A 26,873-nucleotide genomic window follows, 5' to 3' on the forward strand; every position below is an offset into this window, starting at 1 on the left:
AATACCAAAGAATTAATTAAAAATATGTATTTACTTGTTTATTTTCTACTTTATTCTAAAATATACTTAAAGCATGATTAAAATAAGATTGTTTTCTTTTTTTTTCTTTTTTTAATGTTTATTTATTTTTGAGAGAGAGAGAGTGTGTGTATGTGAGCAGAGGAGGGGCAGAGAGAGCGAGAGAGAGAGAGAGCCACAGAATCTGAAGCAGGCTTTGAGCTGTCAAGCACAGAGCCCGACGTGGGGCTCGAACTCACAAACTGTGAGATCATGACCTGAGCTGAAGTCGGATGCTCAACTGACTGAGCCACCCAGGCGCCCCTTATTTTTCTGGAATTATCCATAGAACTGGTCTACCTTTTTATGTCCTTTTGTGGCTGGTATGAAACTACTTGGGGAAAGGGCTTTCGTACACTGAATTTCTCAGTCATTAGAAAGGCCTGGGAACAAGACTTTGGAGGATACATACACTGGTGTTAACATGGCTTTATTTCCTCACTTCATCAAAATGTTTTTGGAGGGAGATTTTTGCATAATTGAGTAATATTAGTATTAGTAAGGAGACCTCCAAAGAAGAGAACAGTCTCACGGGCTTGATTCTGAGCTTCATTCATGTCATTGGGCATGTCTGGGCAGCATCCCTGATGAAACCCTGATAATTAGATCACACCTGTAATATTTAAATTATAGTCAAATGCATCTCTTTTTTTTCTCTCTCCTTTGGTTTTACAATCAAAATGTCTTCCTCGTAGCTTCTTCTGTTTCCACCCCCTTTGCTTCTTTGGTTTTATAGAGCTTTGTGTTGTTTGGAGTAGGACAAGATTGATTAAGGAAGAAAAGATCTAAATGATAGAGAAAATCATTGAGTTGGGGTATTAGGTTTTTATGTATGTTTGTCTGTTTTACTGGTAAATACACATGAAGAGTAGTTATCGAAGATTGGAGATTGGGGAGTTTCTGTTTGCTTTGTTTTATTTTTTTAAGTTTATTTATTTATTTTGAGAGAGAGAGCATGCTCTCCAGTAGGGGAGAGGCAGAGAGAGAGAGAGAGACAGAGACAGAGAGAGAGAGAGAGAAACCTGAGCAGGCTCTGCACTGTTAACAGAGAGCCCAATGTGGGGCTCGAACCCCTGAACCATGAGATCATGACCTGAGCTGAAATTGAGAGTTGGTTAGGATGCTTAACTGAGCCACCCAGGTGCTCCTTCCTGATGGTTTAAACAAAGGCGTAATTTAAATTGACACCTCTTCATAGTAAACCTAATTATAATTTTGTAAAGTCAAAATAAGAATAAGAACAAAAAATGGTAGAAGGTGGGAAACCTAAAGAGGTGTGCTACCTACCAGTCTAATGAGTAGGACTCTAGGCAAGAAGCCACTTTTCTCAGTTTTATTTTTATCTTTGGCACCAACTTGACATATGTTTGGGGCAAGTTCTGTTCCCTGTGAGATCCCTCAGCATCATTTTTTGGGTGCCTCATGTATATGGGTATATGAAGAGGCTGCTAGGAGCGCAGCAATTTTCTTAACTGGGGGATTCGGTGAGACTGAGAAACCAAGTGTTGTTTGAGAAACCCAAAAGTTCACTCTGTTCTGATGTTGCTGCTGCTTCTACTTTTGCAGTATTCCCCATCATTGCTACATCCTTTGCCTTTCCTTGTGGTCTGCTTGGGAAGGGGAGGCATGTGGAATACCTGTGCATACTTAATAAGTAGTTCTAGGATTTCAGAGTCCCACTTCATCCAGACTGGCCCTCTGAGGGTGACATATTTGTGTGGGGTATTTGGTAGCTGGATATTTACCTTGATTTTTAGCAGATAACCTGTAGAATATCTGAGCCTGGATAGTTCCCCATGGGGAACTTTAAGTTGGGGAGAACTGACTTTCTCATGGAGTAAAGCACCATGAAAGGTATACATAATGAATGAAGACTAATAAATAATATCTCTGAAAGACAACTTTGGGATGTCTCACAAATGATACACGGTTATAGTAAGACAACTTGGGGATGTCTCACAAATGATATATGGTGGTTTTTTGTTTTTGTTTTTGTTTTTTTTTAAGATTTTATTTTTAGGTAGTCCATACACCCAACATGGGACTCAAACTTATAAAGTTGGAGATTAAGAGTCACATGCTCTATGGACTGAGCCAGCCAGGTGCCCCATAAATGATATATTAAAAAAAATTTGTTTTTAGTGTTTATTTTTGAGAGAGAGTGTGAACAGGGGAGAGGCAGAGAGAGGGAGACACAGAACCGGAAGCAGGCTCCAGGCTCTGAGCTGTCAGCACAGAGCCTGATGTGGGGCTCAGACTCACGAACTGTGAGATCATGACCTGAGCCGAAGTTAGATGCTTAATCGACTTAGCCACCCAGGCACCCCGAATGATATGTTTATAGTAAAAAATTCTAACAGTGCCCCTATGAAGAATAAAGGGTGGCTTTATTGGGTGGCTCAGTCGGTTAGGCATCCAACTCTTGATATTGGCTTAGGTTGTGATCTTGGTGGTCATGAGATCCCTGCTGATCGTGGAGCCTGCTTTGAATTATTTCTCTCTCCTCTTGTTTCTCTGCCCCTCCCCCGCTCACACTTGTGAGCTTACTCTCCCTCCCTCCCTTTCTCCCTCCCTCCCTCTCTCTAAATAAACACTGAAAAAACCTTCCTTTTAAAAAAAGAATAAAGTAAAAATTACTTCGAATTTTTTCACCCAGAGATAACTACTTTTAACATTTTGGTGGACATCCTGAGGTATCTTTACACTGCTGGAGGGACTTTGAGGCCGAACTAAGGGGCCTGTGCAAGGGCGCATCATCAGGGTAGTGGAGCAAGCTTGATTTATAAAAGGGACTTTCTCCAGAGGGATGGAGACTGTACATTTCCTGGATCCCTAAATCAGAATTCATGAGTCGCTGCCTCATCTTGGGGCATCAGAAGTCTGTGAAAAAACCCTTTGTTTCTTTTTATACCAACACATGAGTTCAGTTGTCCCTGAGCAAGGGAAAGTGCTGAGCTGCCTTTGTGAGGCATTCTTTGTCCTGTGCTTCTCTTTTGGGTGCTGTTGTGTGAGTCCAGGAAGGAGTCATGTCATCCATATGTCAGGGGAAGCAGGCAGAGGATATTAGAATAAAGGGTGTGTGTGTGTTACTTCTTTATGTCTTGGGTCTTTCTGTCTTTCCTGATGGTTTTTCTCCTTTCTCAGGACACTCCTTCAATAGCTTTTTTCCCAATAATGTGTGTGTGTTGAGCTCCTCCCTCTCAGTGAATAACATGGAGATAGACTAGAGGTGAGGCTGGCTGTGATTTGGTGTTGGGAACTCAGGGTGGGAAGGGGCATTGTGACCTCCTGCAGGAAAAGATTTGGGAGACTTTCTGGGATTTGGGGGATCCATGTGGTTATTACCCAGAGCAGCTAAGTCTTCTCATGGCTTCTTCCAAACAACACAGGAGGTTAATTAACTGAGGAAAACTGATCATGTGGGTTCAGTGCCTCTTTTAGGCTTCTTGTCCCTCAAGCTGTTTTGTAGGACTTGCCCTCTTAGCTGAGGAAAGGGGTGCATGAGGAGTTTGAGGTAGGTTTGCAAATTACTTCTGTTTGCCAGAGCCCTCAGTGTGCTGTGAGGAAACAGTGTGAGGCTATGTATGAGTTTAGTATTTGAATGACGTCCTATTTCACTTTACCTTTTCATTCTTACCTTCTTCAGCCCAACACTGCAAAGAATGGCTATACTGGTGTCTACTCAGAGGTGCCTATCTAATCTAGCCCATCTCTAAAGTGTGCCTGAGTTGTATTCTCTCCTCTAGCTACCTCCTACGAGGAGTGTATCTATAATATAGGGACATAGCATGTGGAGTTCATAAAATTCTTTACAGACATTCTGTATTTGGCTCACATCAGTGGGAGAAAAGCCAACCAAGCATTGTTGAGTGGATGCAGTTATTTTTAGATGCTTCTGTGTTTCCAATTGAACAAAATGCTTTTTTTCTATAAAAAGAGGAGAACCAGTGGGGTAAATGATTGCATTGTTTGCCTGTGGTGGGTTACAGAGCTTTATTCTGACGGGGCTTATGAGGCAGGTGATCTTCATGACTAGATTTAATTGTTTTACTATCTTTTTTAATGGCTTGATGTGAAAGCATTTATAATTTTAAATAAATCTTTTTTAAAAAAATGTTTTATTATTTTTTTGAGAGAGAGACAGAGCATGTGTCGGGGAGGGGCAGATAGAGAGGGAGACAAGGAATCTGAAGCAGGCTCCAGGCTCTGAGCTGTCAGCACAGAGCCCAACACGGGACTCAAATTGGTAAACCACAAGATCCTGACCTGAGCCGAAGTAGACGCGTAGTCTGCTGAGTCACCCAGTCACCCTTATAATTTTAAAATCTTAACAGGAAAAACAAAAAGCCAATTTTTAGGTGTTAAACACTCACTGGCCCTTTTTCTAGGCAGGGCTCAAACTTGTTATTCAGTGGAGGAATTACAAAAAGTGAATTTTAAAGTGATTCTTCTTTTAATCTTTGTATCTTAGATAAGAGAAAGTTCTCTCTCTCTCTTTTTTAACTTTATTTATTTTGAAAGAGAGAAAGAGCAAGCCGGGGAGGGGCTGAGAGAGGGAGGGAAAATCACAAGCAGGCTCTGCTTTAGTGTGGAGCCAAGACATGAGGCTTGAATCCATTAACTGTGAGATATGACCTGAGTCGAAACCAAGAGTCTGGACGTTTACTGACTGAGCCACTCAGGGACCCAAAAGTTCTCCTTTTTGATTATAGATTGGTAAATTGAATAGTCATGCACCCAGCAGATGTTTATGCATGGACATGTTAAAACATGCAGTTTTAATAGATTGAGAGCTTGTGGAATAGTTGTATTTAGCTAGACTTATGTTACCCTCCTGCCTCTTCTTTTAGGATGCAAGACTTATTGGTATGGGGAAAAATAGAAGGATCAATGGATCGGCACTTTGATATAACATAGAGGTGCCATCCATTTTAATAATGGAGCTGGAAAAATTGCTTGTCCATAAGGAGAAAAAATAAAAAAGGATCCCCACATTCTACTGTAACAAAAATCAACTTGAGATGGATTAAGAAGTGATAAATGTCACAAGCAAAAGTTTAAAATCTTCTAAAGATAATATTAATAAATGTATTTCTAACCTCTGAGTAGGGACTTTATAAACAAGATACAGAAAGCACTATCCATAAAATAAAAGATTGAAGGGAGCCTAGGTGGCTCAGTTGGTTGAGTGTCTGACTCTTGATTTCAACTCAGGTCATGATCCAAGGGTTATGAGATTGTGCCCGTCACTGGGTTCTGCATTGAGTGTGGACCCTGCTTGAGATTCTCTCTCCACCCCCCGCTTCTGCCCCTCTCTCCCACTCTCTTTCTCAAAAAATAAAAAATAAAAAATTAAAAAAAAGATTGATAAATTTGATTTTTTAAATTAAGAGAAAGACATCTTAAAATAAAAAGATATGATAAAAACTAGAAGATACGTGTAACATATATAACCTACAAAAGTCAGCATTAGGAGATTGTAAAGAACTTGTACAAACCAGTAAAATGATAAGCAACCCAGTAGAAAAATGGGTTAAAGACATGAACAGGTATTGCACAAAAAATACACATTTTTTCACTAGCAACCAGAGAAGTGTAAATTAAATGCACCCAAATCAGTGGCAAAATTAGGAAATATGATGATACCAAGTTTTGGAAGGATTTGGATCAATAGGATCACTTTAGATTGCTGGTAAAAATATAAACTGTTATAACCACTTTGGACACAGCTAGGCCTTATTTTATAAAGTTGAACATTTGCATAGCTTACCACACAGCAGTTCCATTCCTAGGGTATACCCAAGAGAAGATCTTGCATCCGTGTCCAAGAAAACGTGTAAAAATGCCAAAGCAGTAAACAGGAAAGAACTTAAATGCCCTTCATTGGGAAAATTGATAAATAAATTGTGTTATATCCACATAGTGTGGAAATTATATAAGAGTGAAAATGAATAACATAGCTACATACAACAAAATGGCTGAATTTTAGTAACCTCCTGTTGAGTGAAGTAGTGCCATAACATTCCTTAAGGAGTGGTAATCTTTTCATATATTTAAAAAACAAGCAAAAACTTAAAGGCATATATAAATTATAAAACAAAAGCCAAAAAGGTAATAGAGAATTCTGGATAGTGGTTACCTGGGGAATGGGAATGTATAGGTTGGGGATGGTATTGGGGAGGATTAGATAGATAAAGTATCTGGTAATTTTCTAGTTCTTGGATTGGGCAGGAAAAGAATGTCTTTAAGATTGTCCTCAGAAAGTTTTCCATTTACATTCCTTTTTTTTGGTTTGTTTTTTAAGTTTTTTTTAATGTTTATTTTTGAGAGAGAGACAGAATGAGAGCAGGGCAGGGGCAGAGAGAGAGAGGGAGACACAGAATCCAAAGCAGGCTCCAGGCTCTTGAGCTGTCAGCACAGAGCCTGATGTGGGGCTCGAACTCAAGAACTGCGAGATCATGGCCTGAGCCGAAGTTGGATGCTTCACTCATTGAGCCACCCAGGTGCTGCCAGTTTACATTCGTAATAACAGTGTTTGAGATGTTTGTTTTCCTGTTATTTGGCTGGCATTGGACATTATAAATCTTGTAAATCTTTTGTCAGCACAGTAGATGAAAAGTATTTTGTTTTTATTTCTTAGATTATTAGCAAAATTGAACATCTTTTCATATATTTGATGTTAATCAGGTGAAAGAAAGTTCTTCTGTGTTTGCCTTCCATAACCAATTTCTACTTTTCAGTTGGGTGAATTTATTTTTATCTTAATGATTTCTTTGGTTATTAACCTTTTACATGTTATACATAACAATTACTGTTTCCTAGATTGCTTATCTTTTAATTTTTTTATGGCAGTATTTACCTTTGTTTTTAGCTCTATATAAAGTTTAGGAAGCCCATTCCACCTTAAGATAGAATAGTAACTTTTTATAGTTTCTTTTAATGCTTTTGTGGGTTTATTTAATTTTTTTTAATGTTTATTTATTTTTGACAGAGAGAGAGAGAGAGAGAGACAGACAGACAGACAGAGCATGAGTAGGGGAGGGGCAGAGAGAGAGGGAGACCCAGAATTTAAAGCAGGCTCCAGGCTCTGAGCTGTCAGCACAGAGCCTGATGCGGGGCCCAAACTCACGGACTGCGGGATCATGACCTGAGCTGAAGTCGGACACCCAACCGACTGAGCCACCCAGGCGCGCCTTGTGGGTTTATTTAACTTTTTTTAACTTTTTTAATGGAAAATGTTGAACACGTGTAAGAGTAAAGGGACTAGCATCCATTGTTTTATGACAATCATCAACTCATGGCCACTTTTCTTTCTCTACCCTCCTCCTCCCCACTCACCTTACTTGATTATTTTGAAACAGATCTCACACAGCATTATTGTTATTGAAATATATTCAGTTTGTATCTCTAAAAGATACTCTTTTTGAGAAAATAAGGTAGCTTTTTTTTTTAATTATTTTTAAGTGTTTATTTATTTTTGAAAGAGAGAGACAGAACGTGAGTGGGAAAGGGGCAGAGAGAGAGGGAGACACAGAATCTGAAGCAGGCTCCAGGCTCTGAGCTCTCAGCACAGAGCCTGACACAGGGTTCAAACTCACAAACTGTGAGAGCAAGACCTGGGTCAAAGTTGGACACTTAACCAACTGAGTCACATAGGCACCCCTGTTTTTTATATTTAAAGCTTCAATCTTAAATTTATTTTTGAGTATGGTATTCTATTTTAACATTTCTAAATGTACAGCCATTGTCCCTGAAACATTTATTCAACAATCCATCCACAATAAATGGGTCTGTTCAAGATTCTCATTTTTTTTTTTTTAATGTTTATTTATTTTGGAGAGAGAACGTGAGTGGGGAAGGGGCAGAAAGAGAGAGGGAAACACAGAGTCTGAAGCAGGCTCCAGGCTCTGAGCTGTCAGCACAGGACCCGACGCGGGGCTCGAACTCACGAACTGTGAGATCATGACCTGAGCCGAAGTCAGACGCTTAACTGACTGAGCCACCCAGGTACCCCAAGATTCTCTTTTTCCAACAGATTACTGTTTTATGTTTATATTAGAATCCAGTAAGGCAAGTGTTTTCTTAAAATTTTCTTGGCTGTTTTATTTTTTCAGGCAAAATTCAGAATCAGTTCATCAGACACTCCTTTTAAAACAAAAATCTGGGATTTTGAAAAAAATTACATTAAACTTACAAATAAGTAGGGGCATTATTAGCATCTTTTCAATATGGAATTTTTCTACCTAGTAATATTGTTATGATATCCATTGATTGAAGTTATTCCACAGTGATAACAATGTTAATTGGCATTTGTTATGTACTTTGAGCCTAGCTATAAATCTCAACATTTATTGTCTCATAATCCTCAAATTTATGGTATAGGTAATATTATCATTTCTGTTATGAACAAAACAGAAATACTCTTAAGCATTTAAACACTGCAGTGGAGGAAATAATAGTTGTCTTGGCTAGCTAGACAGGTTCATGGTTATAAGATAAATATATATATATATATATATTTAATGTTTATTTCTGAGAGAGAGAGTGTGTGAGAGCACCAGCAGGTGAAGGGCAGGGAGAGGGGGACAAAGGATTCAAAATGGGCTCCGTGCTAACAGCAGAGAGCCTGATGGGGGGCTCAAACTCAGGAACCGCAAGATCATGACCTAAGCCGAAGTCAGACGCTCAGCCAACTGAACCACCAGGCATCCCGAGATAAATATTTTTTAAAAAGCCTTTTCTAATGTATTGCTACAAAGAAATTCCAACGGGAATAGGAACTATAATATATTTAAGTTAAATTGAATAAGAAATGCGTAAGACCTCTAAGGAGAAGGGTGGATGGTTAAGAGCTTGAGTGTATGTTTGAAGTCAGGCTAGAGGAGTTTAGATCTCAGTTCTACTACTTACTAGCTGTGTGACTTTGAACAAGTTACTTAACCTCTTTATGTCAGTTTTGTCTATAAAATGAGGATAGATGGCTATTACCAAACTGTTCTATGTTAATCTAGATTACCTACCTCACTAGCAGTGTATGAGTGCTGTCTCTGTAGGTCCTCTCAAAAGCAACCTTAAAACCAGAAGGAATCACAGAAATCAGTAAGAGCAGCCACCAAATCTTACAAATCAGGACTAAGGCTCAGAAAAGGATGATGGTATGCTCAGGGTCATAAAAGGAGATAGTGATGGAGTGAGATATGGAACCTAGACTTTTTGACTCACTCCTGGTATTCTTTTTACTATTATAAGAATTCATGAATTCATCAAACATTTTATGAGCATTTACTGTATGTGTGGATTTTGCACTAGATGCTCAACATCTGTGTCATCACAGAATCCCTACCCCTCTCTAAGATAAGTGTTTTTATCTCTTTATAACATTCGTAACTGAGGAGACAGAATCAGAAGATTAAGTAACTTTCCCTAGAAAGTGGCAGGGGAAGATTGGAACCTAGGTCTATTTCCTTCCTGAGCCCCACCTTCTTTATATCATATCTCATATATGCCTATTTCAAATATTTCCTCTTCCCTCTCCTGTTCATTATCCTTTCTGAAGCTTCTTCTTAATGCTCTGGAGTTGTTCATACTCATCCTGTTTTGACTGCCAGGCTAACCTCTGCTTTGTGGACATTGACAACCACTTCATTGAGCTGCCAGAGGACCTGCCTCAGTTTCCCAACAAATTGGAATTTGTCCAGGAAGTCTCTGAGATTCTCATGGCATTTGGCATTCCCCCTGAAGGAAACCTTCATTGCAGCGAGAGTGCCTCCAAACTGAAGAGGCTTCGGGCCTCTGAGCTTGTCTCTGACAAGAGGAATGGGAACATCGCAGGCTCCCCTTTGCATTCCTACGAGCTCCTCAAGGAGAATGAAACTATTGCCCGGCTGCAAGCCTTGGTTAAGAGGACTGGTGTGAGTCTGGAAAAGGTAAGATGCTGTATATGAGTTTGTGACAGGCTTGGTCTGTGCTAGGGGGCTGTCCTGCTGAAATAAAGTGTGAGATGAGAAAGCACCTAGTTCAGGGCAAGGCTTATTTTCGAGCAGTGAAAGAATGCTCTTGTGTGGGAGACTGGATTTAGCTCTTGCATATATTATCTTAGTAAATGCTATATAGATCTAAATTTGGGTAGCTTCTCACCTGGACATCAAGGAGAGCCTACTGTCATTCTTTGTGAACACGACAGCAGAGTGACTTGGAGGGATGACAGTGGTAATCTTTGTGTTCAGACCTCTTTAAAATCCATTGCCCTGTGAATTTCATGGCAACCTATAGCATACAGGGCAGATATTGTTAACTCCTTTATAGCTCAAGAAACCAAGGCTTAGAGAGCCTGAGTGGCCCAAGATTAAATGCCTGGTAAGTGGCTTAGCTGAGGCTAGATCCTGGTCCTCTTGATGAAGTTTTGAGGGTGATGGGGGGTTCATGGGGTCTGGAGCTGACAACCAAGAAAGAATTCTTGAAGGCATCATTGATGCAAAATGGTGATTTTATTAAAACACAGGGAAAGGACTTGTGGGCAGGAAGAGCTGCACTGGGGTCATGATGGGTAACTCATTATGTATCATCAGGTTGGAAGGGGGTCAGGGATAGAGTAAGTCTCCAAGGAATTTTGGAAGCAAGGTTTCCAGGAACTTGAGGGCCTAGCTGTTGTGAGGGAAATACCATTTGTTACCATTTAATAAAACCTCAGTCATGAGACCCTTCAGATGTATATTGAGGGGTCAGAAGCTTGGAGTATGATTGCTGGCATATATCTTGGGGCAGTTGAGATAAAGTAAGTAGATTTACAGGATCCTTGAGATTGGGATAATGTTAAGCCAAGGTTGTCTTTTACACCCCAGCAGAGTTTCATCCTTGAGGCAGCTGAGTTCTTAGAGGGAGGTCACTATGCCAGTCTCAAGGACTTGTCAATGGGCTGTAGGCAGTAAAGGAATTTAATTTTTCATTTGCCTTAATTTCCCACATTACCATGGCAAGCACTTAAAACCCTTTCCTTTGTTCTTGGGTAGCCAGGAGTGTCTGAGGAATATCACACATATTCCACCTTGGGTGGTGGGGGGCGGTGGTGGTGGTACCAGCCTGTATTTTGCCCTCAGCTTGCCTGACACTCCCTCATCATATCCCCCCTGAACAATTTTGACCATTACATCTTTAAGGTTGCTGAAGGTGGAAGGCCTCATCTTCTGTAGCTTCTTCCTGTTGAGTAGGGGCGTAGAGTTGTCCCTACCTGTATGGGTCAATATTGGTCACTTGGGGAAATGTAGGGAGGGTTACAAAAACATAGAGGCAGCTGAATCCAACGTGGGCAACATGTATGAACCTCCTTGAGTAGAAAGGATCATCTGTTAGCTTGAAGTTATTGCAGTGATGGAGTCTTGGCACCAGGCAGAGAGGCATGGGAGAAAATAGCAAAACATAATTAGAATAACTAGAAAGATTGGCCCAAATGAAAGTCCTTTGGTAGCTGACAGAAATCATCCAGTCCAAGAGTTTAACCAATCATTAAAGGAAAGAGAGGGATGTTTAAAGCACCAATTTGAGTATTCATGTCAGTTAGAAATCCAGAAATATTTTTGTGGTAATTTGGAATGTATACACAGCATTTTGTTTTGTTTTTAATTTTTTTAATGTTTATTCATTTTTGAGAGAGACAGAATGCGAGTAGGGGAGGGGCAGAGAGAGAGGGAGACACAGAATCAGAAGCAAGCTTAAGGCTCTGAGCTGTCAGCACAGAGCCCGATGTGGGGCTTGAACTCACGAACTGTGAGATCATGACCTGAACCGAAGTCGGATGCTTAACTGACTGAGCCACCCAGGCACCCCAGCATTTTGTTTTTATGAAAGTATAAGTTCTACCTTGTGCAGCAATTAAAACATCTAAATGCCATCCTGTTTTGTAGAACTGTTTTAGGCATTTGAGTTATTTTAGTATTTAATATAATGTTATTTTGAGAGTCATTTAAGGCTTTAACTGTGTAGTAGGTGGTAAACAGCCATCCTATAGACTCTTGTGTAGTAAGCAATTAGGTAATTAATAAGATGTACTTTTATAGAAACAAGAAAAATACAGGTTAATGGTTAGAGCACATTACAAACCCTGTGTCTGCCAGTGCTGCCAGTGAGATTTTTAGATGTGAGACTTGAACCATCCTCAGATGGGAGTGGGAACAGGCAGCAGGAATCCAATTGGTCTTTCTGGTTTGTAACTCACATGTCTGTGGTGATCCTTTTGAACGGCTCATTGTAAGAAGGAATTGTTAGTAGAAATTGGGGAAAGGAGAATGTAAAAGGAAGGTACAACCATCATAAGAGAAATTTGAGCTTTTCCACAGGTTCACAGGAATAAGAAGGCACATTAGTTTCCTTATTGATTCCCTGTAAAGGGGGTATAGATTTTATTTAGATATGGGAACCTATGAAGAATGCCTCTCTAATTTTACTGCATTGGGAGTATATAATATGACCCAATAGGGGCCTTTTCATTTTGGAGTTAAGCCCCCTGCTGTATTAGACTTTTAATCCTTTAACTAAACCAGGTCTTTTGGATTTATATGGGGTGGGTTTCTAGTAACTGTCAGATTGGGTTTGGAAAGGATATGTTTTGCAATATTTAGAGGTTTATGAATTAACCTGGCCTCAAGTGAATAATTTAGTAAAATACTATAGTCTTTATCTATTGATAGGTTTACAGTGAGAAAAGTCTTTTTATATGTAGTTGTTGAGGGAATCCATCCCATTTTCCAGTTGTTTAAATAATATGTCCATGGGGTCTTTTTTCTCACAGAATGACAAGCAAGGAGATTGTCCATACCTGTGCTATTGTGACAGTTTTTCTGAATTTTACCTCAAGTTGTCTAGTTTAGGCAAACAACAAACATTTAAAGACCATCAGAACTAGAATTTAACATCCATAACGGCGCGTTATTGAAACATCGTTTTTCTCTCAAAAAACCTTCATTTCCAGAAACAGCCAAATCAAGACTTTGTTTGTAGTACAAGTTCAGTTTTAACAAACTTGGCCTAATTATTTACATAAACTCAGCAAGAATAGCAATTGATCATAAGGATCTTTTACAGTTTGTTTTGCTGGAGCCTTTTTATAAGAAATCTCCAGATTGAACTTTTAGTTGCCTCTCTAGGCCAGAAGCCAAGTGAAGTACTTGCCATCAGACATGCCTGCAATACCTGTAGATTTGGGAGAATTCCTCTTCACAAGGTCCCCAAGATATCCTGAGGTTCCTGCACCTGTCAGGAAGTGACATTCTTTACTCACGTGGTAAGGCTGTTGGGAACTCTGTAAACAAGGTGTCAGGCCAACATTTCCAAGGGGCGTTATCGTTCTGTTTCATAAGTTCAACCTTGGTTCCTTAAAGCTTTAGGGTCATATCTGAGTCTATGCATGTCATTCAAATAGGACATTCTAGTTAAAGCCTTGGTAAAATAACCAGTATTTCCAGTGGTGTCCTGTTACAAGATGAACAGATTCCTATTGAACTTATGCAAACAATTGTAATTGCCATGAAAGAAAGAATACTGAGAGGTTTTTAATTTCAGAGGGTTTAGGTAGAGAGAAAAGATAAATGCTTCAGTTTACAAATGAATACTTTATGACATCTCTGTATGTTATACATATCTCAAGAGGAAGTTTACTTAATCTGGAAGAGCAAACATTAGAGAACCAGCAATATTTCGAACGAATCACAAAAACTATAATCTTCTTTAGTTTATTTAGTCCCATGTTCCTAATTCTTGTTCAGTTTGAATGCAGTTTTTAGTTCTGGAAGTTCTTACCCATGTTAGTATTAATCTTAAAGATGGCAAATATTTGTTCTAAAAGTCCCTTTTATGAATCTCCTTGAAGATGAAGCAGTTTTGTGAGAGAATAAGAACAATTATAAGTGACAAAATATCAGAAATGGACATTGTTAAAGATCTGATGAGAGTTCATTATGATGCAGTTGACAAGGAAATTCGGTTATTTCTGTAACACATTTCAATAATCAGAATATCAAGTGATAAAGCATTAAAACTTTAGGAATTTCATATATATTTGAGCAGTTATAGCATTTACACATGCAATACAACCTAAGGTTAACCATTATTTGACAATGCTTTTCCAAGTAACTTAGCATATAAAATAAAAAGGCCTAATTGGTCAAAAAGACTTCATTTACCCTTTAAATCCTGGGAAGTTTGTTAAAATTTAGAAAGTTATAAAGCACATCCTAAATAGGATTACAGATCATTACAAATCTTATTTCTTTACCCAAGCTGGCAATAAGAAATCCTAAAGGCAAATAGGTAGTATTATACAGTTGTTAGCAAAACCTAGCTCCTTTAATATGAGCAATTTTAAGTAATCAAAGACCTGATAAAGATGAAACGTAATATCACCTAATGTAACCTTTGTTTACATTTTCTTAATGAGAGCAGATCAACAATCTAAGAAAACTTTGTCTTTTGAAAAGAGAGAAAAACAGAATTTCAACCTTATACCAGTGTACTTTTTAAGTTTTTAAAAAATTTTTATTTTTTTTTAATGTTTATTTTTGAGAGAGAGACAGAGCATGAGTAGGGGAAGGGACAGAGAGAGAGAGAGAGAGAGAGAGACAGAATCCGAAGCAGGCTCCAGGCTCTGAGCTGTCAACACTGAGCCCAACTCGGGGCTCGAACCCATGAACTGTGAGACTATGACCTGAGCTGAAGTTGGATGCTCAACTGATTGAGCCACTAGGGTGCCCCCCAGTGTACTTTTAAACTATATTAATCTCAACCTTAGTCCATCCTGACTACACATAAATTCCTTTTCAAGATTTTCCTTCATGAACCTTCTACAGCTTTCCTTTGCCTTCAAATTTTGTCCCAAGCCATTTCTCTCCAACCAATCTCATTTAGGACAAAATTATTTTCTTTTACCTTCAACAAAAAATATATTTTCATTCCTTATATATTTTTTATATTATCTCCTACTTACCTACATATGGAGTTGGCTTTTCTTATTTCCATCAGTCTTAAGTACATTTAGCAGAATTTTAACTCTTGGAAACCTTAGTCTCCAATGAAAACTTAGTAACCAATCATAAACCATTACACCAGAGTTCTTTAGAGGGCAAATTCATGAACCAGTTAAGCACAAAGCATGTTTTCCAATAGACCCAAATAGCCTTAGTTTCTCTGCAATAAGGAGTTAAAAGCACAAACCTATGTTCAGTAATCAAAGTTTTAGCACTCTATCCTATTTGGAAAAGACCTAGATGTCCAATGAATTTAATCTCGTTTATTGTGCAAGCAAAACTTCAAAGTTTCAGGTTACCAAAGACTTTGAAAGCTCTTAACAATTACCCATGAAAACTTTGAAACAGACAAAATTAACCATCATTTTAAGTCATCTTTTTGCTAACAAATTGCAACAGAGATAACATGAGCTTATTTGACCTTTAGTAAACCTTGGTAGAATACAAGTTTCATATTTAATGCTGATAACTCTGAAGACATGTCTATTTTAATTAAACCAGCACACTTAAATTAGTTTAAATAAACGCTGAGTTGTTTCATATGTGTCCACTTAAGAGAAAGAGCATCCCAGGGCGCCTGGGTGGGTTAGTCAGTTAAGCGTCTGACTTTGGCTCAGGTCATGATCTCATGGTTCGTGGGTTCAAGCCTTGCGTTGGGCTGTGTACTGACAGCTTGGAGCCTGGAACCTGCCTTGGATTCTGTGTTTCACTCTCTCTCTGTCCCTCCCTGCTTGTACTCTGTCTCTGTCTCTGTCTCTCTCTCAAAAATAAATAAACATTAAAAAAATTAAAAATAAAAAGAGAAAGAGCATCCCCTTTGTCAGGGATGGCCTGTGTTTCCTCCAGCAACCTGGGTACTATCAGGAGGAGGCCCGTTTAGACAGTTATCATCCAGTATATCAGGAGGGAGTTTACTGGCCTGGTTACTGACCAAACACATTGTGCAAGAGGCTCTTGGGTCCGGGTAGAGCCATGAAGGCCTGGACCTAGGGTACCTCCATCCATTTGCCCTGTTTACTAAGGCCATGCAGTGTTATAGGAGATCAGTTCTTTTCTACATTTTGCAAACCAAATTATTTCCACTGGGTTAAAAGGCATCCCAAGAGAGAGTCCTTGGGGACTGAGGAGAAGCTCCCCTGTTCCTAGACAGAAAAGTAGAGAGAAAGTAGAAAGAAGGTCCATTACCCCTGAGAATCCCCCTGATTCCTGGGTGGTATCCCATGCGCAGGATATGTCAGAGGTTCCTGGTGTCAAAGCAACCCCAAGTGTCCCTCGAACGAAATCACTATGACCACCAATCAGTCGATTAAGGGCTCCTGAAGGAGGGATGCTAGCATCCCCCTGCTTGCACTTTGCATCCTAGGCTACAGATGGGTGCCTGGCGTTTGGACCAAGTTTGCCTTGCTGAGAAGGCCAAGAAACCACCATTTTGTAACCCATGGAAAACACTGGAAAAGTTTTACAAGGGGGAATTCCCCAATTTTGTAATTTAAGTAGTAGTTGATAGAGGACATTGATGGAAAGCAGCACAGATAGAAATCTATTATGATCTTAGTAAGGTTCCAACACACACAGTCTTTATAGCCAACTTCCTTAGGAAATGGTCCCCGGTAGGGTTTTAATTCATTTGGGTACTGGTTTTGGCCAGTGGAGATCTCAAGGCCAGAAGCTGTTGGACCAGAGACCTTGAGGAGGGAACTTCACACGGGAGTCTTAAGATTGGTAGCCATCTTGGTGATTTAGGTGGCTGTCCTGTGCCCAAGAGAGACAACTTTGTATAAGGACAGGAATAAAGAGAGGGCATCAAGTTTCTGGGTCTTATTACCATTCCAGCCAGGGTACTAACTTAACAGTCAGAAGGCAGGCTACCCCATAGAGTAGCCACAGGCTAGAGGATTGCAGCCAACATGAAAGTGTTCCAAAAGACCATGAGAGTAAAGGAGGAAAAGAGAAAGGGCTCACCAAATTTACACCAAAACTCAGAGTCCAGATGAAAAGACTCATCGCCCCACACACTGGGTGCCTTATGATTAAATTTTGGGGTAATGGTGGGGTGGTCCAGAGCTATCAGCCAGGACAGAATTCTTGAAGATGTCTTTGGTACAAAAAAGTGATTTTATTAAAGCACGGGGACAGGACCTGTGAGCAGAAAGAGCTGTACTATGTGTGTGTGTGTGTGTGTGTGTGTGTGTGTGTGTGTGTGTGTGTGTGTGTTTAGGGTGACCGGTTTATGGAGGGGGGAGGGGAGGAGATAGGAGTTTCCAAAGAGACTTTTACATGCTAAACACGTACTGGAGGCCTACTATTGTCAAGCTAAGGTTGTTTTTCCCTCTAGCAAAGCATTAACATTAAGACAGTTGGGAGTTCTTAGACTTTAGGCTATGATGGGATTGCCTTTTTCTGGTAAACTGGTGGAGACTCTTGTCAGTTTAACCATTTCGGTTTTTTGTCCTTTCCTGTTTTGGGGTAGCTTGGAGTGTCCAAGAAATATTATATATACATGTCCCACTTGGGGGGGGGGGATGCTGTTAGCCTACATTTTGCTCTCAGCCTGCCCCTAGCTCCCTCATCACTCTTGAATGTTAGTCCTATGCTCTTTTGGGGATGAAGTTAGTTTTTCATTTCTTGACTTTGATGAGACTGTCAGCTTTCTGTAGTTTTTTACTCATCTCTTCACCCTCCTCCATTCTCACTGTTAAATTATTTTTATAAATTATGTATAAGCAAATGGGACAATGTAATCACTTTGGCTTTTTTTTTTTTTTTTTTTTAGTGAAGTGTGAAACATTTCATTTTCCTGTTCTATTTAGGTAGTAGAGCAGACTTTTTGTTTTTTGTTTTTTTTTTAATTGTGGCTAAAGAGGAGCAGGGAAATATTTAGAGAGGTTGGACACAGTAAGGAAAAGTTCTTAGGGAGAAAGATAAGGAGAGTGATGTGGGGGAGAAAATCAAAGAGATGAAGGGAGAGCCAGAGTCTTACTCTGTTCCTTTGCATTATCATTTTCTCATTGACTTCCCAGATTCCCTCCTTTCTCTGACCCTCAAGATAAGTAGCAGCTTTTCTTTTATTGCTGAATCTCTCTCTGCCTGTAATCTTAATCTCTATTTTCATTAAGTTCCTGGGTACCTGCAAGTGGAACACCCTCATTTTTCTCTTCTGCATGTCAGAATCTCTTTCTTTTTTTCCTTCTGATATTTTTCTCTTTTGTTTCTTTTCTCCATTTGCTGTGAAGTAAGTGACCACTGGAAGGGGGGTGGGGGTGGAACGGATGAGTTGCATTTTGGGGAGGATGAAGGAAAAGCTTATATTTTCAACTGTTGTTTGATTTTTGGTAGCTGGAAGTACGTGAAGACCCCAGCAGCAATAAGGACCTGAAGGTTCAATGTGATGAGGAAGAACTGAGGATTTACCAGCTAAACATTCAGATCCGGGAAGTTTTTGCAAATCGTTTCACTCAGATGTTTGCAGATTATGAGGTGTTTGTTATTCAGCCCAGCCAGGATAAGGAGTCCTGGTTTACCAACAGGGAGCAGATGCAAAACTTTGATAAAGTGAGTAATCCTGCTGGCGAGGTGGTGAGAAATGAGAATATGCCAGACCCTCTTGAAGATTTAACTGAAGATGAGTTTTTCTTTCATTATACATATATGCTGGAAACAGAGCTCTCTTAGGTTAAGGTGCACGTGCAGGTTGAACATCAGGATTCTGGGAAGATTGGTTGCCACAGTAGGTCACCTGAGTAAGTTTGAGCTAGTGTGTCAAAATTTCAGGATATCTGAAATTATATGAGTGTTAAAATAAATGAAGAGATTTTGCTGTTTGCTTTTCATAAAGACCTAGGAAACTTGAGAAAAAATTTAACCTACTGGATCCCTTCGGTGTGTTGCCTTTGCTGGTCAAGGCTGTCAATGACTGTGTGTTTCCTTTTGGTCCAATCAGGCATCTTTTCTGTCAGACCAGCCTGAGCCATATCTGCCCTTCCTCTCAAGATTCCTAGAGACCCAGATGTTTGCTTCTTTCATTGACAACAAAATCATGTGTCATGATGATGATGATAAAGACCCTGTACTCCGTGTATTTGATTCTCGAGTAGACAAAATCAGGCTGTTGAATGTTCGGACACCTACTCTTCGTACATCCATGTACCAGAAGTGTACCACTGTGGATGAAGCAGGTGAGGCCTTCTTGTTGCTGTACTCTCCTCTTGGATTATGTCACTAAAGTGTCCCTGTTTCTAAATATGCCAACTTCTTTCCCTTTTTCTGCTTTACATAAATTATTCCCATTGCCTGAAATACTCTTTCCTTTTGTTTTGCCTGGCAAACGTCTCCTTTAACACTGTGTCAGTTAGGAATGGGTCCTGCTGTAATAGAGAATCTAATCAACTTTGGGTTAGACAGATGGGGGTTATTTCTCTCAAATTAGCAAGGAGTGCAGAATTGGTGGTTTCTGGTGTTAGCTCAGTTGCTCAACAATGTAATCAAGAACTGAGATTCTACTTTTTACTCAGTTATCCATAGCATATTGACTTTTATATTCATACTTGTTGCCTCATGGTTACAAGAGGCTTTCTATGTTTACATTCAGGGCAAGAAGAGGGGAAGGTTGATGCCAGCGGTATTTTCCCTCTTGTATCAGAAAACAAAAGCTTTCCCAGAAATTCCCAACAACTTCTGTTGTCTCATAGGCTACAACCATGTTCTATGACCATCCTTAAGTGCAAGGGAGGCTGTGAAAGTGAGTATTGAACTGGGTGTAATATTACCCTGAATGATATCGGGGCTGTATTAGCGAGAAAGAAGCAGTGAATGAGTTGTGATTAGACACTAGTTGGTGTGCCTTAGCTGAAATGTCTCTTCCTCTGTGGAGCCTTCTCTGATGACCTCAGACTGAGTCAGTGAATTCCTCCTCAGTGCTCCTGTGGTGCTTTGTTGTTGCCTCTTCTCTATAATCTCTATTCATTTGAGCTATTATGGGAACAGTTTGAGAGCAGAGATTATTTACTCATTTTCTTACCCCTAATCTGCTAGCACATATAGATGTTAAAAGTTGTTTGCTACATGCATGATTGAAAAGACTTTTTTGTTCAGAGTCCCTGTCTAGATCAGTTTAGGTAGAAAATAGTCTCATCTGAGGTATCAGATTAAGTCATGTGTTCACTTCTTTGTGGGTTGTTGAGTGTCCTTGTTGTAGCCTTTTTGTGTATTTTGTTCATTTACTTAACAAATTGCATAATACCTATTGCACGTTCAACATATGGTAAGTGCTCAGCAAATATTTACTGAGTGAATGAATGTGCCTGGCATTTCTCTAGGTTTTGAAGATAAAACTGGTGACAATTTGGACACAGTCCTGCCTTCATCAACCTTACATTCTCTAGCCTTCTGTCTTTACCTTGTAGCTCTTGTTCTAAGCCTTTCATTAAGATGACAGTCCTCTTGGCTAATGAGGACATGTTGCCTATGCAAGTGGACTGCTCTAACACAATCATTCTTGCTTTCTGGAACACATCAGGCTTCATATTCCTGAACCCTGCTTAAGGTTTTGGTCCTGGGAAGCTTGACAGATTTTTACAAGAATGTGGAAACGTTTAGAGAAACATCTCCCAGGCCATCAGCTTAAATCAGGACTTCCTGATCTTTTCATATTTTGCTACCTTTGAAAATGATAATATTTGTATATGACTCACTGGAATAAAGGGAGAAGTTTGCTTATAGCTAGAGGCTATGGAGCTAGCAGCTCTAGTCACTTGAGGCCTTGCCCATCTGTCACAAGTGTCTAGGCAGTCAGTTCTCAGCCCATCTCTAATCCATTTGTTGAACACCAAACACTGAAGCATGCTGATTTGAATTACTCTGGTCTCAGTTGTGACCAGGACTTGTGTCTGTTCTCATGGAATATGGAAGGAGAGTCAACTAACCCTCATTCATATGATTAATTTCAGCAAAATTGGTGTCACAGACCCTTAGGCAACTCTATGTACTCCAAATAGTCTAAACTTTTTTTTTAATGTTTGTTTATTTGTGAGAGAGAGAGAGAGAGAGAGAGAGAGAGAGAGATAGGCGTGAGCAGGTGAGAGGCAGAGAGAGGGAGAGACAGAATCTGAAGCAGGTTCCAGGCTCTGAGCTGTCAACACAGAGCCCAACACAGGGCTTGAACTCATGGACCATGAGATCCTGACCTGAGCTGAAGTCAGATGCTTAACTGACTGAGCCACCCAGGTGCCGCTGTACTCTAAACATTCTAGAGCAGGGTTCTTGCCACTGGCCTCAGATCTCTAGCCTGGAGGACTAGTTCAGTCACCTCATTCCATCTTACACTTTAGCATCTTGAAGCAGGCTTATTGGAAAATGGTAAACACATAAATAAGGGGATATTTTTGGAGATCCTTTAAAATGCTACATTTAAAAGGGATCTTGGGGCACCTGGGTGACTCGGTTGAGCGTCTGACTTTGGCTCAGGTCATGATCTCACGGTTCGTGAGTTCAAGTCCCACATCAGACTTGCTGCTGTCAGCCTGTCAGCATGGAGCCTGCTTTGAATCATCTGTCCCCCTCTATTTGCCCCTCCCCTGCTTGTGCTCTCCCAAAAATAAATAAATATTTTTAAAAGGGGAGGAAACGGGAAGATGGCAGAGCAGCATGGAGACTCAGGTTTTCTTGTCCCTGAAACACAGCTAGATCGCACCAAACCATTTTGCACACCTAGGAAATTGATCTGAGGATTAACACAACAATCTGCATAACTTGAGCCACAGAATGCAGCAAGTTCCCAGTGCGGAGAGGTGAACTGGGGGAGAGAAAAGCTGTGGAAGGTAGGAAGCTGTTTTTGCGGAGAGAGGGCAGAGAAAGAGCAATGGGGAGAGTGCGACAATTTGGGATCATGAGAGAAAAGCACTCCCCTGAAAGTAGTTGGAGAGAAAGAGAGAGAAAGAGTGAAAGCACTTGCAGGGGACTGAACAAGAAATCTGTTCCCCAGAACCATTGACGGAGAGAAAGGAGAGGGTTTCAATACCATTAGGATTCTATAAACAGTGGAGTACAGAGTCTGAAATTCTGGAGGTCAGTGCCTGGCAGTGTTCTGGTGAGGAAGCAGGTGAATCCCCAGGAGCAGGCACTGGGGTCTGAGGGGTCCATTTGCCACAGCGGAAGAAGCGGTTCCCATATGTGTAGAGCATTTGGCTTTCACTCCATACAGCCTCCACACAGGCAAAGGTCCCAGTGGACCCCGGAAAGCAGTCACATTTGCTGGTATTGGGACAAAGACACCAGCATGTGGTGAAACCTGGTGCCAGCTGTTTGTTGTGATTTGCCATAATCTCTGAACCTTGCTGCCGTATGATTGCACAAACGTTCTCTGGGGCAAGCCGGCACCCAGCCATTGCTCAGTGAGACCCTCCCCAAGTTGTAGGGGTCTCTGAAATGAGGGGTTTGAAATGCATCCCCATCTGAGGTAAAACTCTGGAGGGAGGTGCTGCTTGGCAAGCTGATGGCTTGGACATGGACAGGGTAAAGGTGGGGAGTGGACAGAGGCCTGAGAAAAAGGAAGGGTGCTTGATCACAGGTTGGTGAGAGTGCAGAGTTCCTGTGCCAGAGACTAGGGAGCTGGGTGAAGCCATTTCCATCTCTCAGGTGCATGCAAGTGCATGTGCGCCACACTGATCAATCCCAGTAAGCTAAGCAGCGCTATCTACTGGAGAATGGAGCCGTTACACCACGCCCTGCCCAGCTGCACCCTCTAAGCACATCCCCTAGAAGACCAGCACAAATCTCTCTGCCTGCTTAGTGTATGGACTATAGAGTGCTTCATAGTTTGAGTTTTAGAGGAAACTGGATATAACTTCATTCGGGTTTCATTCTGTTTGCTGGTTCATTTATTTGTGCTGTTTTTTCTTTGCTTCTGTCTTTGTTTAAATTTTTCTTTTTTTTCTTAGAAACAGAAAGAAAAAAATTTATTTTCTTCTTTGAAAATTAAAATTAAAAAAATTTTACTACATTTTTAATTAAATTTTTTAAATTCTATTTCATTTAATCTATTTCATTATATATATATTTTTACTTTTGAAATTTTTTCTTACCTTTTTTCTTTCTTTCCCTTTTTTCTCTATTCTGTCAAGCTTCCTTCAACAAGCAGCCCAAAATACACTGAGGATCTAGCTTCCTTTATTTGATTTTTTTGTTTTGTTTTTAATTTTTTAATTTTAATTTTGTTAATTTTTTTCCTTCCTCTAAAATTATAAAATGAAGGAATTCACCCCTAAAGAAAGAACAGGAAGAAATAACAGCCAGGGGCTTACTCAACACAGATATATCTGAACTAGAATTTAGAACCACGATAATAAGAATACTACTTGGGGTTGAAAAAAAGCATAGAATCCCTTTCTGCAGAGATAAAAGAAATAAAATCATCAGGACAAAATTAAAAATGCTATAAGTGAGATGCAATCTCAAGTGGATGCCATGATGCCAAGGATAGATAAAGCAGAGTAGCAAATCAACAATATAGAAGACAAAATTATGGAGAATAATGAAACAAAAAGGGAAACAAAGGGAAAAGAGCATGATACAAGACTTAGAGAACTCAGTGACACATTAAAAAGGAATAACATCTGAATCATAGGAGTCCCAGAAGATGAAGAGAGAAAAAAAGGGTCAAAAGGTTATGTGAGCAAATTATAGTGGAAAACGTTCTTAATCTGGGGAAGGACACAGATGTCAAAATCCAAGAAGCACAGATAACTCCCATTAGATTCAGCAAAAACCTGCCATCAGCAAGGCATATAGTCAAATTCACAAAATACACAGGCAAGGAAAGAATTTAAGAAAGCAGCAAGGGAAAACAAAAGTCCTTAACCTGTAAGGGAAGACAGATCAGATTCACAGCAGACCTATCCACAGAAACTTGGCAGGCCAGAAATGAGTGGCAAGATATATTCAACGTGCTGAATTGGAAAAATATATAGCCAAGAATTCTTTATCCAGCAATGCTATCATTCAAAATAGAGCGATAAAAGGGCGCCCGGGTGGCTTAGTCAGTTGAGTGTATGACTTTGGCTCAGGTCATGATCTCCCAGTCTGTGGGTTTGAGCCTTGCGTTGGGCTCTGTGCTGACAGCTCAGAGCCTGGAACCTGTTTCGGATTGTGTGTCTTCCTCCCACTGCTCCTCCCTGGCTTGCACTCTGTCTCTCTCTCTAAAAAATAAATAAACATTTAAAAAAAAAATTAAAAAAAAACCCCAAAACAAAATAGAGCGATAAAGAGTTTCCCAGACAAACAAAAACTAAAGGAGTTCATGATGATTAAATCAGCCCTGCAAGGAATTTTAAGGGGGACTCTCTGAGTGGAGAAAAGGCAAAAAAAACCCCAAAAAGACCAAAAAGCAACAAAGACTAGAAGGACCAGAGAACATCACCAGAAATTCAACTCTACAGGCAACACAATGGCACTAAATTTGTATCTTTCAGTACTCACTCTAAATGTCAATGTACTAAATGCTCCAGTCAAAAGACAGGGTATCAGAATGGATAAGAAAACCAAGCCCATCTATATGCTGCTTACAAGAGACCCATTTTAGACTTAAAGGCACCTGCAGATCGAAAGCAAGGGGATACGGGGTGCCTGGGTGGCTCAGTCGGTTAAGCGTCCGACTTCAGCTCAGGTCATGATCTCATGGTTCCTGAGTTCAAGCCTCGCATTGGGCTCTGTGCTGACAGCTTGGAGCCTGGAGCCTGCTTCAGATTTGGGGTCTTCCTCTCTCTCTCTGCCCCTTGTGCACTCATGCTCTCTCTCTCTTAAACATAAATAAACATTAAAAATGTTTTTAAAAAGGTAAGGGGATGTAGAACCATCTATCATGCTAATGGTCACCAAAAGAAAGGCAGAGTAGCCATACTTATATCAGACAAGCTAGATTTTATTTTTTTATTTTTATTAAAAAAATGTTTTTTAATGTTTATTTATTTTTGAGACAATGCGAGAGAGTGCAAACAGCAGAGGGGCGGACAGAGGGAGACACAGAATCTGAAGTGGGCTTCAGGCTCTGAGCTGTCAGCCCAGAGCCAGATGCAGGGCTCGAACTCACAAACCGTTAGATCATGACCTGAGCCAAAGTTGGACGCTTAACCGACTGAGCCACTCAGGCGCCCCAAGACAAGCTAGATTTTAAAATAAAGCCTGTGACAACGGATGAAGAAGGGCATTATATTATAATTAAGAGGTCTGTCCATCAAGAAGGCTTAACAATTGTAAACATTTATGCCCCCAAAGTGGAAGCACCCAAATATGTAAGTCAGTTAATCACAAACATAAAGAAACTCATTGATAATAATACCATAATAGTAAGGACTTCAACACCCAACTTAAAGTAATGGACAGATAATCTAAGCAGAAAATCAACAAGGAAACGATGCGTTTGAATGACATACTGGACCGGATGGACTTAAGACACTTTCAGAACATTTCATCCTAAAGCAACAGAATACACATTCTTTTTGAGTGCACTTGGAACATTCTCCAGAATAGATCACGTACTGGGACACAAATCAGCCCTCAACAAGTACAAAAAAAGTAGAGATCATACATTGCATATTTTCAGACCACAACACTATGAAACTCAAAATCAACCACAGGAAAAAAATTGGAAAGACCCTGAATACTTGGAGATTAAAGAACATACTTCTAAAAAATGAATGGTTAGCCAAGAAATTAAAGAGGAAATTAAAAAGTACATGGAAACCAATGAAAATGAAAACATGACAGCTCAAAACCTCTGGGATGCAGCAAAGACAGTCATAAGAGGGAAGCATATAGCAATCCAGGCCTTCCTAAAGAGGGAAGAAAGGTCTCAAATACACAACCTAACCTTAAACCTAAAAGAGATAGAAAAAGAACAGCAAATAAAGCCTACAACCAGAAGAAGGGAAATAAAGATTGGAGCAGAAATCAATGATATTGAAATTTAAAAAATAAACAAAACCTTGGTAGAACACATCAATGAAACCAGCAGCTTGTTAATTCTTGGAAAGAATTAACAGAATTGATAAACCCCTATCCAGATTGGTCAAAAAGAAAAAGGAAAGGACCCAAATAAGTAAAATTACAAACGAAAGGGGAGAGATATAGCCAACACCACAGAAATACAAACAATAATGAGAGAGTATTATGAGGAATTATATGCCAATAAATTGGGCAATCTGGAAGAAATGGACAAAACTAAACATAACTACCAAACATAAACTACTAAACATAAACTACCAAAACTGAAACAGGAGGAAATAGAAATTTTGAACAGACCCATAACCAGTAAAGAAATTGAATCAGTAATTAAAAATCTCCAAACAAACAAAAGTCCAGGGCTGGACGGTTTTCCAGGGGAATTTTACCAAACATTTAAAGAAGAGTTAACACCTATTCTTTTGAAGCTGTTCCAAAAAATAGAAATGGAAGGAAAGCTTCCATACTCACTCTACGAGGCCAACATTACCTTTATTCTAAGATCAGACAAAAACCCCACTAAAAAGGAGAGCTACAGAGCCAATTTCCCTGATGAACATGGATGCAAAAATTCTCAACCAGATACTAGCAAATTAGATCCAACAATGCATTAAAAGAATTGTTCACTGCGATCAGTGGGGTTTATTCTTGGGATGTAGGGCTGGTTCAGTATTTGCAAATCAATCAATGTGATACATCACATTAATAAAAGAAAGGATAAGAACCACGTGATCCTCTTAGTACATGGAGAGAAAGCATTTGACAAAATACAGCATCCTTTCTTGATAAAAACCCTCAAGAAAGTAGGGA

At 39.9% G+C, this 26,873-nt stretch overlaps 1 protein-coding gene across 6 annotated transcripts in view; it reads left to right on the forward strand.

Annotated features, from left to right (window-relative positions):
* Positions 1–26,873, forward strand: part of DENND5A (DENN domain containing 5A) — a 118,991-nt gene that overhangs the window by 52,774 nt on the left and 39,344 nt on the right. For 3 of the 6 annotated variants that reach the window (XM_078433195.2, XM_078433194.2, XM_078433193.2), the window contains 3 exons: positions 9,666–9,983; positions 18,408–18,623; positions 19,012–19,246. In XM_078433195.2, the coding sequence (XP_078289321.2) occupies positions 9,666–9,983; positions 18,408–18,623; positions 19,012–19,246 (769 nt within the window). Of the gene's footprint in view, positions 1–9,665; positions 9,984–18,407; positions 18,624–19,011; positions 19,247–19,659; positions 19,810–26,873 lie in introns of all 6 variants that reach the window. The other 3 variants (XM_078433190.2, XM_078433192.2, XM_078433191.2) reach the window with 2 other exon arrangements.

Source organism: Panthera onca, chromosome D1, assembly GCF_046562875.1.
Source record: "Panthera onca isolate mPanOnc1 chromosome D1, mPanOnc1 haplotype 2, whole genome shotgun sequence".
Classification (NCBI taxonomy): domain Eukaryota; kingdom Metazoa; phylum Chordata; class Mammalia; order Carnivora; family Felidae; genus Panthera; species Panthera onca.